Source organism: Mixophyes fleayi, chromosome 2 (genome assembly GCF_038048845.1).
Source record: "Mixophyes fleayi isolate aMixFle1 chromosome 2, aMixFle1.hap1, whole genome shotgun sequence".
Classification (NCBI taxonomy): domain Eukaryota; kingdom Metazoa; phylum Chordata; class Amphibia; order Anura; family Limnodynastidae; genus Mixophyes; species Mixophyes fleayi.
Window position 1 is genome coordinate 102,541,334 of NC_134403.1, and position 22,359 is coordinate 102,563,692.

The following is a 22,359-nucleotide window of genomic DNA, read 5'->3' on the forward strand; positions in this document are numbered from 1 at the left end:
TGGAAGAAAATACCTTATGGCAATATGTATATGGCGGTGTAACTGCTGAAATATTAAGTAAGGGCACTGATGAGGAAAAGCCAGTAGGTGGCAGTAATAAGCTGATCTTTACTCTTAGGATTTCTTTCAAAAATGGAAAAAAAAAAAAAACCAGAGAGGGAGAAAGCGAGGGAGACAAGAAAGGGAGACGAGAAATTAAGTCAGTCAAAGAGAAGGACTGAGAGTGAAGGTTGGCGTATGGCAAATGGAGGATCAGAGGATTTAAGACACCTCTAAACTGTTGAATTTTAGCAACGTACAATATGTTGCTTAGCTTTTGGTGTATTCCTTTCCAACAAATGTAATGTATCATAGTGCAGATCTTCCTGAACGCTGGGAATGAGCGATTGAAGTACCAGCCGAGGCAAATACAAGAGCTGCTGCAGATTGCAGAAATAGCAGCGTTTTGTGTAGGACTTAGGGGAAAAAAATAACAGATGGGGAAAAATCAACACATATCCGTGCCTTGCGAAGAATTTTCTGTGCTTTTCCTGCTCAAAATCTGATGTATTATTTTACTCACAAGATCAGTGGCATTTACATGCGTAACAGCTGAAGAGAATAATTAATACTCGGGACTGGTTGGATAACGGTGTTTTGTATACTCACTGCATCTCTCTTGCAAGGACGCTGGAGTAAGTAAAACCGATTCAAGCTTTTTAACTATCAAAACAGCAAAAATATACATATGCTCTTTGTAGATAATGTTTTGTACAGCAAAATAGCAAAAAGACAGGATCACAGCTAAAATGTCTAAAACTATGAGCTAATTGTATGGCAATCAAATTATAGCATATTTTAGTAGAAGCCAATCTGCTAATGTGCATATTATCTCCATATTATAACTTATTTCAATAGCCTCTATTGTTTTTCCGTCACAAATGAAAGTGTTATTCATGAGATGTTTAGTGTTCTTCATCCGGAATAAGCACCAGTCACTGCGGCTCTTGCTTTAATGTGGAGTCAATTGGGAATTTGCAGCTACTGATTGCTTATGCCCATCATTCAAAATAACAACTGCAGAATGTTCCTACAAGTAAAAATGAGGATTTTATTTTCATTTTGATTTTTTTTTGATTTTTAACATAATTAATTGTGTGTTGAAGACTGCAGGGAGGAAGTGATGAGACTGCAACAATCGGCAGAAAAAACAAGAAAGGAAGAGTTAAAGAAAATCTAGCTATGAATTCAGTAACTGTTCTCTATACAACTGATTTTTTTTTTTTTCCGTTTTATAATCTGTGCATCCAGCCATGCTTTGCCTGTTGATTTGTTCCAGACTGCAGAATGAAAACTGGAATTTAACTGAATACAATTGTCAGTTGTAAGCTGATGTGGCTACTGGCCTTGCAGAACAAGAAAAAAAACCCAAGTGTGAAACGACTGAAACCAAGCTGTGATTGTAATACTTTGCAATTGATGATCAACTTTGATGGGTCCTTGTATTATTGGATTTTTTCCAGATTGTCTGCAAATCCCAGCGTTATTTAATATTCATAAATTTCTGCTTTGCAAATAGAGTTAATATTAAGCAACATAAAATTGACTGACTGTTTTTTTTTTTTTTGTAATAAAAGGACTGCTGGCAACCAACTGACTTTACATTTTAAGCACAGATGCTGTTCTCAAATAGCCTGCCAAGCTATTACCTTTTATACTTTGAAACTACATTTTAAACCTCCTTATATTTTGAATATTGTTTGCAAGATAACCTGTTTGTGTGCAATGCTATAAGAGGAACCATTTTTCCCCTCTTAGTTCTCACAGTGCAGCAAAAATAAATGTGTAGATTGCAGTCTCTCTAATCTTCTTTGGTAGCGATAGTTATCTGCTTTAAACTATCCAAGATAGGAAAACTTGATTTCCTTGGAAATTGAAATCAATCTCCTAATACTATCATAACTGCCCTCATGTGTCATCTTGCTGGAAGCTTATCTTCTGTATTTGTTTATAATTCGACTGGGACTTTAGTGACAAAACAATTAGTAAACTGATAAACAGCCACTCTTTGGGATGTACCGTTTTGTCTTTTTTTACTTTTTCTATTGGGTTTCTGTTCAGGCTTTGAAAACTTTAAATTATTCAATTTCAGAAGAAGGGGGTACAAGAAATGCCATTGGTAACATTAATGATGCACAACTGGAATTGCCAGAAAGAGGAAAAAAAGCTACTTTTAGAGTGTTGGAGAACTCTGCACCCCACTTGCTCGATGTTGATCAAAATAGTGGACTGCTGTACACTAAGCAGCGGATTGACCGGGAGACTCTGTGCAAGAACAGCCCTAAATGTATACTTTCACTAGAAGTCTTTGCAAATGACAAAGAAATATGTATGATCAAGGTTGAAATCCTTGACATAAATGACAACTCCCCTAAGTTTGCGTCTGAGCAGATTGATATTGAGATTTCAGAAAATGCCTACCCGGGAACTAGATTTCCATTAACAACAGCACAAGATCCTGATTTGGGAAATAATGGCTTAAAGACATATAAGATAAGAGGTGATTATGGTTTATTTTCCTTAGATATAAAATCCAGAGGTGATGGCACAAAGGTTCCTGAGTTAGTTATTCAGAAAGGTCTGGATAGAGAAGAGCAGTCCCATCACACACTCATTTTAACTGCCTTTGACGGAGGTAACCCCCCAAGATCAGCGAACCTGCAAATAAACATTAAAGTTATTGATGCCAATGACAATAGTCCTGTCTTTGAAGCCAAATCTTATACCGTTGAAATAGCTGAAAATTCACCTATAGGTAAAATGATAATTGATCTCAATGCTACAGATGCAGATGAAGGCTCTAATGCTGATATTTTGTATTCATTCAGTGGATATGCATCTGATCATGTGTGGGAGCTCTTTTCAATTGACTCAAAAACTGGTATCATACAAGTAAAGGGTAGTATAGATTATGAAGAAATTGAAATGCTGGAAATTGATGTGCAGGCAGAAGACCAAGGTCCTAACCCGATACCTGTGCATTGCAAAGTGACTGTTCTAGTTTCTGACATAAATGACAACTTTCCATCAATTAGCTTTGTATCAGTCCGGCAAGGAGCAATTAGCGAGGCCTCTCCTCCAGGTACCGTTATTGCCTTAGTTCGCGTTACAGATAAGGACTCTGGAAAAAATGGGCAGTTCCAGTGTTGGGTTTTGGGCAATGTTCCATTCAAGCTGGAAGATAATTATGACAATTTCTTCACTGTTGTAACAAGTAGACCTCTTGATCGTGAAATACAAGATGAATACAACATCACTATCATTGCTAGAGACAATGGCAACCCCTCACTTGATTCCACAAATTCATTCTCTGTGAAGATTTTAGATGAAAATGACAATCCTCCATGCTTCTCCAAAACTATGTATGCATTGCAGGTATCCGCAAATAATATCCCAGGGGAATACCTGGGTTCAGTTCTAGCACAAGACCCGGACTTAGGGCAAAATGGCACTGTATCTTACTCCATCTTTCCAACATACATTGATAGTGTATCAGTCTACACTTATGTCTCCATCAACCCTCGAAATGGAGCAATTTATGCCCTGAGGACTTTCTATTATGAATTAACAAAATATTTTGAATTTAAAGTGATCGCAAAAGATTTAGGCTCTCCACATCTGGAAAGCAACACTACAGTCAGAGTGTCTGTATTGGACGTTAATAACAATGCACCGGTCATTATTCTGCCTAGCTTGCAGAATGACACTGCAGAGATCTATGTGCCCAGAAATGTGGGAATGGGATACATTATAAGCACCATAAGAGCTATGGACATTGATTTTGGAGAAAGTGGACGAATGACTTATGAAATCATTCAAGAAAGTAAAGAACACCTCTTTGAAATAGATCCAGTGACTGGAGAAATCAAACTGATCAATCCGCATTGGGAAGATGTTGCTCCTGTAGTGGAACTGATTATCAAAGTCACTGATAATGGAAAACCGTCCCTTTCAACTGTGGCAAAACTTATCATAAAGGCAAATGCAGACTGTTTAGGTTGTTTTGAAGATGAGGATCATGTTATAGGTGATCAACGAGACTGGGACATCTATTTACCTGTATTGGTTGCTCTAAGTGCAATTTCTATAATTCTTTTTGCTGCAATGGTTACAATAGTTGTTAAGTGTAAAAAGGAGACCAAAGAAGTTGGACCTTACAATAGTAGAACAACATACACCACTCAGCCCAAGCTTGGGAAAATGAAAAAGAAGAAGATAAACAAAAATGATATTATGTTGGTTCAGAGTGAATTGGAGGAGAAAAATGCAATGAATGTTGTGAGCTGTCCATTACTGGTCACATCTCCAATGTATTTTGATTGTCAATCCAGACTTCCTCTCAGTTCTTCTCATTCAGAAGTTATGTACCTTACTCCTACTTCCAACACTAAGACTGAGCCTCAAGAGAATGTAGGATGTCACAGTCACACTAATGATACAGGACAAGTAAAAACAACAGCTGAGAATACCACTACCTGGATACCATTAACTAAGGTAGGAATAATGGAATTTAGATCACTACTCATTACTAATACGGCTGCTAATTAGTTTTTAGTGTGCACGTCATCCCACTCAAATACAATGAAGTTGCCATCTTTCTCTTCATCTACTAGTAGGCATGCTCAATATGTCTCATTTTTCTTGTTTGCATTTAATTAGGCCATTAAAGGGGTAGTCAAGGAGACAGAAAGAAGTAAGCTTTTCTGAAATCAATGTCTATCATCTATGTGTGTGTGTGTGAACTGAGACTGTAGAGTTACATTTATAGCTTTCTAGGAGATAGATAATATTGTTGATTACCCTTTTTTTTTTTTTTTTATAACGCACATTAATTGGAAATCCAGCAAGGGCTGAAACTTTCTGATTACTCTTTACGATTCAGTGGCGGTAGCCATCTTTTCTTTACACAACTGCATAGAACACGTCGCTACATGCATCCACCAAATGGTGAATACAACTTGAAATGAGCTAAAATTAGTGATAATAGATACATAAAGGGTAATGTATTGAAAATACTAATATATTATGCTTGTTTTATTTTTAGACCATTGGAAGTTTAAGAAAAGTATAGTTGGGGCATCTATAGGGACCTATTATCACGCTCTTTAGCTCAGTAAAAAGCTGCAATAATCACATGATAAATACAAGGAAACAATGGGCAAATGTAAAGTCATCATTGATTGAGTCAATAGACACTAGTGGTTCATATGGTAGTAATGCGACCTGTAACACCTGTGGTCATTTTCCTACTAATCTTTAAGTAGCACTCTGCTAGCTGTGAGAGTGTAATACTTCTAAGTAATGGGAAATTAAATCTTCTAAACAGATACTTAAAGATGTCTACATTTAACAAAGGGGATAGGCAGATATCATGTTTGGCAGACTTATTTCTGGTTGCTTGACAGGTTTATTTCAGGTGTATTAGTTAGCTTTCTAATAATGTCAAATAGTGGCATTTTAGTTTACTTTTTAAAACTGAGGTTTCAGCCATTTCAAAAATTTGAATTAAAAATAATTTTAAAAATTAGAAAAAATATGGGATATGCCGAGTACTTAAAAAATGTTTTTATTTGTTAAGGCCTTTATTAAATGTAACATAACAGTTAAAACTGTTAAGGAGAAGGCATTACATAATATTCACAAATGTGTACGTATACGTTTTTCTTAATTGTCTCTAAGATGGCTTTTTATGTCATTGTTACCTAATTGAGTGAAAGCTCTCTTTCTCTTTCTCTGTTATACATTGTTCCCTCCACTGTTTTTCAACAGGTGTGTTTTAAGAAAAAGTCATTTTCTATAATTAAACCTTTGTCTCAAATACTTTAAAGAACATTTCTAAGTTCAGACAAGTTTGATTTATTTTGATCTTACCAATTATATGATGCAAGCGAGCAGCACTAGTGTGTAGTTGTTTATTTTCATTGTTCTTGGGTATGACTCCGAACTGATTTGTTGATAAAATGTTATCCAATGAACAGTGTTGAGTTGAAGTTAATCATTACAAAGTAAAAAAACTGACAGTTGCCAGGTAGATTTAAAGTTCCTGGTAAAACACAGACAAGATTAAACAGGAACTGAAAGATAATGTATTTAGTAAAAGTTGCTGGAAGGTAATTACAAAACCAATAAATACAGTTGTTTCCAGGAAGAAGTGTAGTGACATACTGACCAACTGTATTTTCCCCAATAGTCATTGGGTTAGCAGAGCAGTGACTGGTTGCAATAGCACATACTATGGTAATCTTTAATATGCAATGCTTGATGCATTCTCTCCAGAAATCAGTGAGCCTGGTGATCTGGTAAGCGGCAATTGTCCTTTACACGTCTTAGTAATGGAGTCTAGATTGAAGACCTATCTCATCCTCCTGGGGGTAAATGTATTAAACTTTAAAGTTTTGCCTTTAAAGACATTGCCGTTTTAAAATTAGCTTGCAAAAAGCGCTGTTTAATACATTTACTCCCTGGTGTCCTATGAAGACAAGAGTCCAATTATTTCATAGAGGACAATCTCATATTTTAAGTGAAATAAAAAGTAAAAAATTTCAAGATAAAAAAATTAATCCGCGGCTCAACCTTATAATCTAAATACTGACCCTTATGACATTAGCCCAAATACTAAAGTCTAAACCAGTGATAGGCAATGTGATGCCCTTCAGGGGCCATGTGGGCGGCCCTGTAAACTTCAAAAGGGACCCACATTACTCATAATCTCAGTAATATGATAAAACAATACATTTAATCAAAGTAAGAGACATCTGTGATATCATATCAGCAGGCATGTTGTAAGCTATAGCAAACAGATCTGACAATAAGGCAGTACTGGGGTTTGCAGGTGAAAGCTTTGAGTGCCATCTGTTGCCCATCAGTGGTCTAAACCCTAATTTAGGTCTATCCATAAGTTTAACTCAAGGTACAAAGATATCCTGATATCTCTATGATGCCCCTTAAATGCTAAAAATGTATTTACCATGTATTTGTACCAGAGGAAACATTTTTGCTCTCAAGGAAACTCTCTACATCCTACTCATGGGATACAGTTTCAACCTACTTATGTTTTGGAAAGGGGTTTGAGGACCCACACGTGATGTGTGCCTTGGGGTCACTAATGTCTTAAAGCTGTCTTGGTGTTGACCTGGATGGAAATTTGTGAGGTAAGGTAGCCATGCCTCACCTCATGGGAGAAACTTGTTTCTCTCTGTTTTTCACACACAGTAAAACAGACAAACGCTCATGTGGTGTTTTTAAAGTGCCCAGTATATGTATGTATGTATGTGTGTATATATATATATATATATATATATATATATATATATATATATATATATATATATATATAAAGATGGCTAAGGTCCATTTATACTGTCTGTAACTTCTGTAGCAGCATCAATGCTAAAGGATAATTGCAGGACCCGATACTTGACCCTAATGTTAACCCTAATCCTCACCCTAAAACTAACCCTTAGATTAGATTATACTGCAGCTGATCCTGGAATTACCACTTTAAAACCGGAAATGTCAGTGTCGCCTTTTGATGTGGCGTCAATTTAAACTGCCGGCCTTTTTTGTAGCTGCAAGCCATATTGGAAATGTTCTGTGTGTGTCTGATGGTAAGTCTGTGTTTCTGACATGTCGCCCTGTTAGTCTTCGGAATTTTGATGTTGCTATAGTTAGTGTCGGCAATATCAGTATCGGAATAGTGACTACCACCTCTTATGAAAGTATGGCTGTGTTGTTGGAGGGAATCAAGTATGAGGATCATGGATGGAATCTTTCTTGTGACTTAAAGGTAATTGCACTGCTTTTAGGTTTACAAGGTGGACTCACAAAGTACTGCTGTTTTCTGTGTTTATGGGAGAGACACCAAAAATCACTATATCACAAAGAAGTGGCCAGAGAGATAAAGGTTGCTGGAGAGAAAAATGTCACGTACACTTCGTTGGTTGAGCAGTATATTTTACCTCCGCTCAGGGCCTGACTAAGAGTCACAGCCGCCCTAGGCTAGTACACAGTTGCCGCTCCTGTGTGTGTGTGTGTGTGTGTGTGTGTATATATATATATATATATATATATATATATATATATAGGGGCCCCAGTGCACTGCTTTGCCCACGATGTTGTTAAGATGGCCCTGCTCATTGTGACATCACAGAGACCAAGCCAAGGGAGTGAGGTAAAAGTGACAGTTAGGTGAGAGGGATGACATTAAACTGGCAGTTGCAGTGTGGCAGTTGGTCCCGGTCAGAGGTGAAACCTGTGAGTCTGTCAGGGAAGAACCCTGTCATGTTGTCAGCAGAAAAAGCCCTGAGAGTCTCTGAAGAAAATCAGCCCAGAAGGAAACATCCAGGAGGGACAGAAGAGTATCAGCTCTGACAGGAGGGAGAGCCCAGTCAGACTTGTCAACCCTGTCCTGTGAGAGAAACAGCTGAGATTTCCTGTGAGAGGTCTGATGAGAAAACTAAATCTAAATGGATGAGTAACCCCTGTTTATTTACTATTTGATGGGACTTGTTATTAGGCATCTTGTTATTAGCTAGATAGGGGCTTGGTGGGAAGGGCCAAAAATAATTTGTACACCCCTTTGCAGGACTACACCCCTTACACACCTAAATTCTTCAAGTCATATTCCGCCGAAATAAAGACAGACTAGAAATTGTGCTTATTGAAAAAGTGAGGGATACTGGGGACTCTGTCACCATTAAAAGAGATCTATGTTTGACAAAGCTAAGGAAAACTGACACCAGTGACTTTATTCTGGAGCCTTTCCTCATAAGACCACGTAACTGCATTTTATTGCTAGATATGCATATAGTGATGTATAATGTTAAGTCACTGGATATTTGTTGAGTTTGGAATGTACTATTGTTTATTAATAATATTTATATTATAATATGTATGTGTACTTGCTTGTCTGAAAAATTCTATAATAGTAAGGTTAAACTTGAATGATGTGCTTCATTGGGGATACTTATTATGAGCGATGATATAAAATACAATTAATGTAGAACATTTATGGCTATAAACATGATTTAATCATTACAGTACATTATATAAACCAATGTAATTCAAAATTGGCATTTAATCGATTTGGAGTGAGAGTGTTCAATCTGGATCTAACTCATCTCTGCTTTAGCTAATTTGGTGTTAATGTCCTTATCCTTCCAATCAGATTCAATCTTGGTGATTTCCAAAATGGTATGAAACATTTTTCTGAGCATTTGTGAGTATTCCTAGCGTGATTAGAGAGTAGATGGGTTAGAATACCTTTCTTAATGTTATACTGATGTTCAGACATACGTGGCTTAAGGGGGCGTGTGGTGCGTCCTTCCCACATTTATATTGAAGTAAATACACAACGTTCCTAGTGTGGCAAGTAATAGACATATTGGGCCTGGTGCTGAGTTAGGAGCAAAGCAAAATAAAGGAGCAAATGTGCACCTGGCAAGGAATGCAAATTGATTTATTCTTTTGCATGCACAGAAAATACTGGTTGCTTTTCCATGTAGCATGATTCCATGATCTAGGACATGAACTATCCCAACTAGAATTTAACTCTCCCTCCAATGCAACATGGTTTTGCCAAGGTGCAAATCTACTCCTTTTCTTAGGTTTGCTCCTAACTCAAGCATCAGGAACCTTGTTTTGAAGGTGACTGGCTATTTCTTATATTATGCTTGTTAGAATAGAATGGATGTGGATTTATGATATTCTTAAATAGTGAGGTTATTAATTCACCATGATGCTGGGTACATTACATTGTATGTTTAAAAACATACTACACTATGTATGTTATTTTTTCTTTACCTTTCATAGTCTATACAAGTGATGGGCAAACTCCGGCCCGCGGGCCAGATCCGGCCCATTTAGAGGTTCTATCCGGCCCGCCAATATTTTAAAAAATTTCATTCAAATATGCATAAAATTATTAGGGCCGACCCTGTGTGTCAGAACCTTCATTTTTATGCCTTCCCAGCTATTTCCTCCATTACACTTCATCCTCCTTCTTAAAAGGACGCTTCGTATGTCAATCACTCAAACACCTGCCCGCCCCCTAATGGCTGTAAATCATGTGAGAAGAGATGGGCTGTGCCATATACTAAGGCGGATTTCGATTGGCTGCTGTGTTGTCAGCCAGATGCAGATAATATTTAAAAATTTGTTGAGTAGTGTAATTAAAATCAAACCAGATGAAAGTCTGATAAAAATGAATGGATACAATGAAATATAATTATATATAGACAGTGGGAAACTTATAGTGTCATTTACACTTAAATGTCACCTACAAACATTTCTTAAAGTTGAATTCCAAGATTCTTAAGTATACAGTATAAGTTAGAAAAATAAATATTGTTTTCTGTGAGCAAATTATGGAACTGTCAACAGAAGATAATGATCATAAACTATAACTAAAGCTAAATATTGTTCTTTTATATTTTGGACAGACGTGTTTCTCATGATATATGTGACTATGTCATGTTTAACTATTTTAAGCTGCATCAGTCTCAACATGGTAATTCCCACAGGTAAATAATGATATTTTATAGTGTGCTAAACATATTCTGCTGTCTAAAATGTGCACCAGTATAGTGGTTTTCACGAGTAGTCCAGTTACTTCTAAACTTTTACTGTGTTAAAAGGTCTATAATCTCAAGGCAGAGATATTGTTTTTTCAGTATTTTTTTGTTACCAATTTTGTGGCATTAAGTCAGATAACACTCCAGATTAATAAAAAAAATTAGACTTATCAATAAGTCAAATATAAAATAAATCTGAACTAGATACTTTATCTACTTGATGTCACGGGCACTAGGAGTCTTTACCCAGGGATCACCAGGTGGTAGGCTTACCAGAGCAATGTAGATGGTAATAGGGTACTCTGGTAGCTGGGTGATCACGGACCAGGAAACAGCAGATGATGAGATGCTCAGGAAAGTCTATGACTAGCAGCACTGGTAATATGGAGGTAATAGTACACGAGGAACTGTAGGACAAGGACACGTGAAGGTAGTCAGTGGTCTGCGGTAGCAAGTTGTACCACTGCTATAGTGATGAGGAATGTCCAACAGAAACGAGGAGGTGATGAGAGTCAGCGGTCTGCGGATAGCAAGTTGTACCACTGCTATGTGAAAGGATACTGGAACAGGTGATACTGGAAACAGAGATCAGTGGTCTGCTACCAGCAAGTTGTACCACTGAATATATATGTGAGGAGGTGCACGGGGAGAGACTGCAACACAGGATATACACAGGCACCTTATATACGATCCACAGTAACATGCACAATATATATATAAATGACTGAACAGGTCTGCAAATATAGAAAGTCTCTTGAAGTAGTCCAGCACAAGTTAACACAGTCAATGATGGCAATAGACTCAGCGGATAGCAGACTCCAGAGGAGAACCAACACAGTCCAGCAAGATATGCAATACACCAGCACAGTCAATGAGAAGTATGCATACCGTGGTTCAGAAGCAGGCGGTCAGAGAGGAGTGCAGGGATACCTGAGCGGCAGGAGGCCGGCTGGATGAGAAGTCCCAGGATAGCTGAGGCAGCGGTCAATAGGTGCAGCGCACAGATAAGTAGACCAACAGGGACACGAATCTACAGGGATCAGTAACACGTGGAACTGGACTCAAGCAGGACCCAGGAGAGTGGAGATGATCCAGCAGAGGAGTAGTTGATGAGATATAAATCCAATGCTGACAGGAGGGTAGACCTGCGGGACACGTGAAGGCGTGGAGAGCGGATCAGCAGTAGATGGGTGATAGCGCGGTCAGCAGCAGCAGGACTCTGCGGTACACGGAGGTAACCAGTAGCAACCAATAGTTGTCAGTAGCGATGGAACACGGGAGAGCAGAGTAGACCAGGAGCTGTTGATCACGGAGCGTAGCAAATGGCAATGAGAGCAGCAGTCTCGAGGAAACACAGGAGAGCTGAGAAGAGACTGCAGTGCACAGGAGCAGCGGATGGAAATCAGCTAACTTGTCACGATGATGAACACAGGCGAGTTGTAGGCTGGAGGCTGTAGTGCACGGAAGCAGCGGATAGACATCAGCTAACAATCCCGATGATGAACACAGGCGAGTTGTAGCCTGGAGGCTGTAGTGCACGGAAGCAGCGGATAGACAACAGCTAACAGTCACGGTAATGAACACAGGCGAGTTGCAGGCTGGAGGCTTGTAGTGCACGGAGGCAGCGGATAGGAATCAGCTCACGGACTTAATGAGGAACAGGTGAGTGGATGTAAGTAACGGTTGGAGTGCACAGAGGCAGCGGGTAGAAACCAGCAAACAGTCACAGTGAAATATAATAGCGTGATGGGGATTAGAGGACTGTAGTGCACGGAGGCAGCGGATAGGAATCAGCAAACAGTCACAATGATAAGTAATAGCGTTGAAGTGGTTTGGAAGACTGTAGTGCACGGAGGCAGTGGATAGGAATCAGCTAACAGTCACGATGATACAGTTGATGGTAGAAGTGGTATGGGAACCACAGTAATAGAAGTGGTTTGGAAACCACAGAGGTAGAAGTGGTTTGGAAACCACAGGAATCAGCAGCGCTGAAAACACGAGGAATACAGGAACACCTTCAGAGACTCATAGGAAATGAGACTCCAAGATCAGGCAACGTGGTGTTGACCACAGGTGCTTAATATGGGGAGTGTTGCCTGATCTGCCAATTGAGTTAAAGGGACATACACAGAAGTATAGGAAAGGGCTGCGCATGCGCAGACCCTCAGGATGGAGGACGGCCACGGTTCCTAAATGTCCGGGAAGAGGCACTCACGGTACGGTGAGTGACACTTGATTTGTCTATTCACGTTTAACTCATACTTGCCAACTCTCCTGGAATGTCCGGGAGACTCCCGAATTTCGGGTCGGTCTCACGGACTCCCGGGAGAGCTGGCAAGTCTCCCGCATTCTGCAATTGCGGCGCTAAAATGACACGATTCGCGGTGAATCATGGCATTTTGGCCGCACCCCCTGTGACAAAACTGCATATTTGTAGCTGGGGGTGGAGCTAAACTGACAAGTTTGGCCGTGCCCCTCCCCCTCCCGCCATATAGACATGCCCCTCTCCCGGATACAACTTGCCAAAAGTATGCAAGTATGGTTTAACTTTGCTGTTTTAATGAATTCTGGGATTTTGATGTATTTAGTTTCTTTATGTGGGAACCAAATTCTTCTATTTAATTAAGGATAAATAAAAACCCTCACACTTCACCACCTACATGAGGCAGATAATCCAACAACTATTCATTTTTAATGGGCAGATCAACAATTTTGATCGTAACATAAATACATATTTTAACCATGTAGTTATTGGTGAAATCTGCATTGTTAATGAGTTTCTTCTTCTTACTGACATCATTTAGAGTCACCGAGAAGATATAGAACAATAATTAAAAAAAACAACTAAAAGAAAAAAACAACTACAGTGTGTTTCTAAATATATACATGTGTGATAAGTAATTTCATTGTAGTGTATGCTAGCAAATTAAGAACACAATAACCATATCTAAATATAATGAATTAAGCTTTAAATTTCAAAGCCTACATACTTGAAGGTAACACACATATCTAAATAAAAATAGTACATTATGCACATTTATTAACTTTGCTAAAATATGTTTAACTTGAATACCATATGATATTACCAAGGTAATGAAATATGAAGAGCAGCTGAAAACCAATGCATTTGATAAGAATAGTTACCTATTAATTTTACACTAGAACAGCTTCTATTATTAAAGCATATTTTATATATTTTTTTCATTACAATTTCTGTGAAATGCAGCCGTACAATACGATTCTGGTTTTATTGAGACATACATAAATATGAAACAGATACCAATTTGGGCTAAATATTGATGTGTTTGAATATAAATATCAATGCTCTGTAAATTATTGTATCATTCAAGCAAATTTAACATAAATACATGATTCTGGCTTTATCAAGACATAGATAAATGTCTTGGACTTGCAATGTAACTGGCAAGATGCTTTACATGTGATACATATTACAGAAACGATAACATGTACTATTGTGTTTCTGCCGTCTAATACGTCTTACTTCTAGGCAAGTGCACAAAGCACTAATTCTGAAAATAGTGGTGTGTGCACAGATGTAAAAAAAAAACGTATTATATACCAGAAACACAATTTGCATTCAACTTAATATAAGCCCCTGAATAAGCATGTAATGACCGCAGTCATGAAATTTAAAACCACATCAGGAAGATCTAGTGCCCCCGGCTATATAGAAGGAATCACTTAACCTCCACCCAGTTGTCAGTTGGTTCCTGGCGCTGTTAGTGCAGACACTGGTGTTTCACGTCTGCATATCCAGTGTCCTGTTAGGAAGATAGAGGGATTACTAATTGTAATATTTGTTTATATTTTGTGAACTTCACACTCAGATAAATTTTATTCATACGAACCAGTGTTTAACATAAGCCCTAACAGATTATTAACCGATTCATGTAAATTCAATCTTAAAGTAACATTCTAGTTTTAGAAACAACTAAAGAAAATGCTAAGCGCTTTGGAGGGTGGCAAGGTTAAGAACAAAAATGCCCTATTATTAGCATGTATTTTAGATTATAAAACATGATTAAATTTGCTGTTATAATCTGTAATACATTATGCATAAATGAACTAATAATGCCACAAGATATGTAGCTCTTCACATACCTAAGAAGTGTAAAACTGTTACATAATCAATTATAACAAGATAGTTATTACTCATTGTCTTAAAATAAAAATAGACTAAATATAGCAAAAGTCATCTTGCATTTGTATGCAGTTCACCTGAGGTATGTTTCTGTATTCACAGAATTCCTTTTATAATTTGTAATATCCTTGCCATATACAATAGACCACACATTCATACCTCCCTGTCATTTTCAGTTCTTCCAAATGGACCTGTGCCCCAGTGATGTCATGCCTCCATCCTGTAATTGGCAACCCCCCAGCTCCCAAGGTATTGCATTATGAGAAGATTATCACACATGCGTTAGGATTGACACGTGCGTTTTGATCAGAAAACAGGTGAAATATGTGTCAAAGGGTAAACCACTGACAATCTAATGGTTTAGTACATACTCACCTACTTTTTGGGCCATGCTCCCGGAGATCCTGGAAGTAAGATCCAAGAGACAAGTGAGTGACCTGACCCTCACTCTACATGGAAAATCAGGAGTCATTCTGAGAGAGTAGGCAAGTATGGTTTAGTATCCACTTCTAGCTTATTTTGTAGTTTGCTTTACAGAAAGTGAATGCAGCTTGAGCACTTTCCAAAATAGTAATGAATAGATCACTATGACAAACAAGTCACAATACTTACGGCAGTTTTTGCAAATCCAGCCAGCTGCACTCAGGATCTGTCCCATCATTTCATAAAACTGCAGTGACTATGAGATCTGTAAAATGCAGTGGTTGAAGTGGACCAGTATACAGTGATATGCCATGCTGCCACTTCTCCTACTGCTTTGATTGTAAAATTATCAAATTCAATTACATTTTCCATATCGCCACTTTTAAATTCCCCTACCACCATTTCCAAATTTCCACTTTGACCACTGGTAGAATGAATTAATAACACTTTTATATATGCTAAGCAAAACCTGAAAGAATAATAAATTTAGTATTTCCCTTTTCTTGAATTAGTAAATTGCTTTCATTTTCCACACCCTGCCATCTTTTGAAATGTGTATTGCTTAGGCCATAAAAGTAATACAATAATCAACTCTGCAGTTAAAAAATTATATATGGGATAATTTAATTCCTATTGTAAATTTATATAAAGTAGAGATGAGTGGTTGAGATTCAAAGAAATCCGACAGATTCAAAATTTGTAAATCCAAGTGTAAAAAAACACGACTTGATTCTTTGCACCAAAATCGGATCTCAAAACAAGGCAAAACGTAATTTCCGGGAATTTTTCCCCAAAAAAATCTAGCGAGTTTTGGATCAATATCTTCTATGTATATAGCCCTCCCCCCATTCTCATCTGCCATTTTAGAACAGACAGTGTGTAGAGAGGAAGGTGGCTTGCAGTCTGTGCTCCTGAAATATCTTGTAAAGAGTGACTACAGCATTAGACAGGAATTTTACTTAGAAAACATTAGCTGTGATATATGTATGTATAGTATTATATACAGACATTGTTGTGAACTAGTATTTCTATACTGACTATCCCGACAGAAGACATGACGACACGAGGGGGTAAATGTATTAATGTCCGGATTCTTCAACTTCGGCGTGTTCAGCGTCTTCGGCGATTAAATTTAAAGCGGCGCTGCATTGTAAAGGGAAACTTCCCTTTACAATGCAGCGCCGCTTTAAATTTAATCGCCGAAGACGCTGAACACGCCGGAGTTGAAGAATCCGGACATTAATACATTTACCCCGAGGACTCCGACTGAAGAGGAGGGCGACCTGCCAAAAGAAGTATTTACCGGAATGCAGATGTCTTCAGATAACGACTCGCTGGATATTAGGGTTAAGATCAATCCTAATATCCCTAACACCCCTAACCCCTAAAATAGTACTTACCTGTCAAAAATGACAGGCGGCTCCGGCCATCGCCGCCTTAAAGGGCAGTCGCGCTTGAGGATGACGTCATTTTCGGGAGCCGGCAAGACAGCGAGTTGTCATCAGAAGACATCTGCATTCCGGTAAGTACTTCATTTGGCAGGTCGCCCTCCTCTTCAGTCGGAGTCCTCGTGTCGTCATGTCTTCTGTTGGGGTAGTAAATACCGTAAATAGGTACTACACCCTTTTTAACTAGTATTTATTTCTAATTCTATTTAGTGGAGAAAAACAGGGTGCTGTATGACTGTAAGCAGTGCACCCCAAAAAACAGTTAGATTTATGTCATTTAAAATCCAAAATTTTTCTAGTGAAAGAAGCAATTTTGTGAGGGTCAGTTTTACTGACATCTTTATGAAGCAGTCAAAAAACAGGGTTTTATTGTGAGCAGCATCGACAAAAAAACAATTATTTCTTTTAAAATCTTCTCTTTTCTAGTCAAATTAAAATTTTAAATTTGTTGAGGGGCCATCTCAGGAACCTCTTTATTAAGGGGGCAAAAAATAGGGTGGTGTGCTTGAGTGTGAGCAGCAGTGCAGCAACACCCCTCAAAAAAACAATATATTTATTTCTTTTAAAATCTGAAGTGTTTTCGCTTTTGTACTCAAAGCAAATTTTGTCAGAGACAGTCAGTGACAACTTTATTAAGCGGACTTGAGTGTAATTAGCAGAGCGCTCTTTTCTTTGACTCTGAGCAGCACAACTCCCCCAAAATATTATAAATTTTGTTTGCTAAGAAATAATTCTCAAACTGTGTGTTTTTGCCGTTACTCTGTCACTAATTCTTGCCAGCCAGCTCGCTGCAGACTTTGGCCAGTTGTGAAGAGATCAGTAGAAAATATGTTGTAAATGACTGGAAATGAATGTTGGAAACTAAACCTTTCAGGATTTTGGGGCAAAACCAGCAATAACACCAAACACGAAGAGGTTTTAGAACCAAACCCACATCCAAAACCAAAACACAGTGGTCAGCACACATCTCTAATATATAATTTCCGCAGGCCAAATTCTTTTTTTACAAGCAAATCTTCCAAAGTCAAAATCTCTAATAGGGACATAGTACACGCAGTGAAAGGGGAAATGGGCACAGCCCAATGGGATGAGATCACACACTGCAGGGGCATGCCTATTGCCTCTGAGGTGCTAGGCCGCCCTAATGCTACTACCTTCCCCTAAAATTACACATGCTCATCAAATGCTGGGAAGAACAGCGGTGAATGGTTCATACCTCTCAACATTTCGGCCATCTGGACAAAGGTGCTACTGATTATGAGCAGTAGCACAAAAACTCAGATTTTATATAAATCATCATAATTTATTTATATAGCGCCAGCAAATTCCGTAGCGCTTTACAATTGGGAACAAACATTAATAAAACAATACTGGGTAATACATACAGACAGAGAGGTAAGAGAACCCTGTTTGCAAGCTTACAATCCTACAATAATGTATTAATACATTAGCATAACGTGCATATTTTAGGCACATTATGCAGTTGCAATTAGGAGAACTGCTACACAGGTTATTGAGGCGGGGAATGCCAGAGTGTTTGGAAAGAAGTATCATTTTTAAATGGAATTTAGTATATTTTAGACACGGTATACAAATGCTGACTAGATGGAACTGACGTGTTGTCCAGTCAGTGCTTGTATTATAAACTAACAGTGTAACATGACTGTTCCATCTCCCTGTTGTCAAAAGAAATATTGCAGCAGTGACGGAGTGAGTACTGAAAAGCAATGGTTCCTGGCTTACCACATCCTGCATTTATGATAGGGGGAGAGGAATGGTGAAGTATTATATATGCATCATATAACAATGAAAATTTAAAGCAATAGTTCCTATTACACGTATTTGATTTATTGTCTATTAACTGAAGATATATAATGCAGTTCATCTTTCACAATTGTAATGGGACCATTTCATGTTCATTTCAACTGTTTGACTGTTTTTCAAGTTCATGACAAAACAGAGATACAACTTCTTCAGAATTTTCTGACTTAACTGTAGTTACTGGAGAAATATCCATCTGTAACCAATGAGCTGCAAATTATGTGCATATCAACACAAACCTCCATTACAGAAGTTAAATGTGGTATGTATTATTAGAGGATGTTTAAACCAAAGCATTACTTATTTTAAAAACAATAAATGCTCTGAAGAGCTCATCTTGTTGAATAAAACATGGTTATTCTCAAACCTGAGAGCTATTTTATTCAATACTTATTGATTATTAAAGTCAAACTACAATTTTACAGGGTCACTGGGGCAGTGTTGGAGTCATGGGATCGTATTTCTTTTTCTGCTGGCTGAGCAAGTACTACTCTGTATAGTACTAAAAGAACATATTTCAGATGCTAAATTACAACTAAAATTACATAGAGAATACCTAAATATAGGTTATCAAGAGACACCAATCATATGCTGCTGTTCAGAGGGTAACTGCTGCTTACCCCTCCCAATCAAGGGTAACAAAGAGGCAGGAAATGAACAGCTCTAGATTGGACCCCTATAAAAGCACATATATTTATGTATCAATAATGACATTACCAGTGTAATACATCAATATTCAAATCCAAAACCTATAGAAACATGGTTTAATAATTTACTTTGTTAATAATTGGCTTAGAGGTTAGTATTTAAAAAATGATATTGAATATTCTCTAATTTTAGTATATAAATCATACATATTCAAAAATATATCCCATTAGAATAAAATATAATAAAAACATATACACAAACATAGGTAGATATGGAGAACAGATGGTGTGAATGCACTTAATTTAGAATATCAGAAAACAAACATTGGCATATTGTTATATCCAAAGATGCAATGAGGAACTCTTCTAAGATGTCTGAGCTCAGAATTAGGAACTGTCAGTCATCAATGTAACAGAATCCGCCATGAACCCCATAAATAGATCAATATTCAATTTATACCTGTGTGTTGTACTTTATACTGTTGTGTGCCGTTTTTGTGGCTTGGTTCATGTAGTTCTGGACTTCTCCAATTTGTAGAAAGTCCTTCATATTCCGCCCCACATCTAACCTGTGTTGTCTCTCCCCTAAAGCATCGATCTGTATTAACAGACTTTATCAAAGCTAATTACTTATATGAAGTAGTCCAGTGGGGTAGTCATCCTCCTCATAGATTTATTAATTAGTCTAAAGTTTCTGGTGAAAAATAGCATTCTCTTAAAACCAATTTAAAACCACTCACAAAGTTATCATTAATTAATCAAATATTGATAATAGATACAATATATAATTTATATACAAAACAAAAAAGTAAATTCTCTGTAAAGGCAAAGGTATTTCACAAAGTTATATACTAGATGACTGACAGAACATAACTTTTTAATAACATTTGTGTAATAGCTCTAACATAGTTTGTGTAATGAGTGTTTAAATATTGCATAAATTTATTAATAATAATAATAATAATAATAATAATATTTATTTATATAGTACAAGCATACTCCACAGCAATTACCAAATGGACACAAACCCAATAATAATGCAATACTCATATTTAGCACACAGACAAAAAAAGATAAGAGAGTTCTGCTCACAAGTTTACAATCTATAGTTGAATACAAGTTTCATACATAAGGTTATAGCAAAACCCCCAGAGGTGAACATTTCGCCCTACCCAGATCACCATTCACATGCAGTCATTTTTCTTGGGGGTTCAACAGTTTACTACACAGCCACAGATGAATGAAAATGATGAAAATTTGACGCTGAAATGGGGGTGTGAGTGTAAGGGCCAATTAGAAACTGCAATATCTGTGAAATCACAGGGGTTGCAGCTTGTGATTTGTCCTCCCACTCTCAACCCTACCTTTGCAACATTTACAAATGGTGAGCAAAAATAACTCCTATAGCTAAGAGAGAACACAGGTGTAAATACCATGGATTAGATATTGACCAATTCAGATTACAATGCTAAACAGTTTTTAGTACGAGTATATGATGATGTCAAACAGCAATTCTGGTTTGGGGGTCAGTAGGTTGTTCCAATAAATAGAATATCACTTTTTTGCATGAACTAAGTAGAGAGGTAATAGATGGGTAGAATAACCTAAATACATTAAGAAGAAGAGCTGAATTTGGTAAGCTTGCCTAAAGAGGTGTGCTTTCCGAGGAATTTGGAGATTATGGAATGTAGGATGAGGAAAGGAGCTCCACAGAGTGGGTGCAGCCTGAAACAAAACCTCTAACCGGGAATGCGAACAAGTGATGATCTTGTGCACAGCTGAGGGATCAAGTTAGGAGATATTTTGTGAGACGAGAAGAGATATATGTTGGTACAGATTTTCTAATGTTAGTAGAAGTCATTTATATTGGATTCTGTAAAGTACCCGCAGGCTTCCTCTATACCTCACAGCTATCCCTATTGTTCCCCACAGTGCCTCTAGAATTCTCATCATCATTAAATTGTTTGGTAGTACTCCACTATGAATTGCAGGAGGAGTTACTCAATGATCATGTGTATGTATGACACGATCACCAAGCACAGCAATTATTTTACTTTTTATTTTTTTCAAAATGGCTTTGTAGATAAGAAGTTGAAATCAAACCATGTTTAATTGCTCAGTGAACCTTTTTGAAGTGTATGGTAGGAAGTCATTTAATAATACAATAAAAATAAAATAAAAAATATCTTGCAGTTAAAAGAAAGCATAATATTTTACTTTAAATTTAATACTTTGCTTTAAGGAGAACACTGTCTCATCCTTCTCAGTTTAGATTCTGAGATTTACAATATTTGGTCACTCAAGTTTAACAAAGATCTGTGTGTTATACGCACTTTACAGTCACAATGAACTATTAGACCATCAACTCTCATATTTTTTTGTATAAATAAAAGTGCATGAGCAGCATCCATCTTTAACATTGACTATATGGATGGGGGTTTTTTTAAACTTTTTATTAGAAACATCTTTTTTTCAGTAAAAAGAGGGCATTACACAATATCGAGAGGTTTATCAAAAATAGATAACACGTGTTTACATACAGCAGAACGCAGGAACACTCTAATAGCTTTTTCTATTCGGAAGACAATTGTATATTCATCTAGTATTGTAAAGATGTTGTTTTTAATATCTTATAATTGTGGGGTATAGAGGCGGGGTGTGATGGGTGGGAGGGGGACATGTAGGGAGGGGTGGGAAATGGACTATATGGATGTTTAATGTAAAGTTTTAGTCATCAACTAAATATTATTTACATTTTTAAGGCTATTTATGTGATGTCAAATAAAAGACCATATTACAGACATAATACAGATTGAAGCCAAAACACTGCACTGCCTGCAACACCAGTTAGCACATCTCTATATTTTAGACCCTATCTGGTCCTTTCCAACCCCTTCCCATTTTTTTGACAGGCCAAGACTATCTAGCTAACCTAAATATACAATGTGAGGATACCGGGTTTATTGTGCTCAATTCTGCCCATTTCACTGACACCCAGGGGTGTCTTACTATGCCAGGGAAGGATACCCAGTAGATTCTCTCATAGTCACTCAGACAAATGCAGTTTGAAAGTACAACAATACATTTGTTGTAATAAAAACAATCACTAGAATATTGTATACACACAGTAAATAAATGCCAGGCAGGTTTACCACATTATCTGTCCCTCACCCCACTAGCTTAAGGAGTTAGTCACCTGGCTGTCCTGACATGCATATTCTAAATACCCATGGATTTCTGTTAGCTGC

General features: G+C 37.5%; 1 protein-coding gene across 4 annotated transcripts in view; it reads left to right on the top strand.

Moving 5' to 3' along the window:
• PCDH17 (protocadherin 17) overlaps positions 1–22,359 on the top strand; it is a 156,840-nt gene that overhangs the window by 9,114 nt on the left and 125,367 nt on the right. For 3 of the 4 annotated variants that reach the window (XM_075199791.1, XM_075199795.1, XM_075199793.1), the window contains exon 1: positions 682–4,533. The exons of the other annotated variant lie outside the window; for it this stretch is intronic. In XM_075199791.1, coding sequence (XP_075055892.1) covers positions 2,053–4,533 — 2,481 coding nt within the window. In that variant the 5' untranslated portion in view covers positions 682–2,052. Of the gene's footprint in view, positions 1–681; positions 4,534–22,359 lie in introns of those variants that run through there. 4 annotated transcript variants of the gene reach the window in all.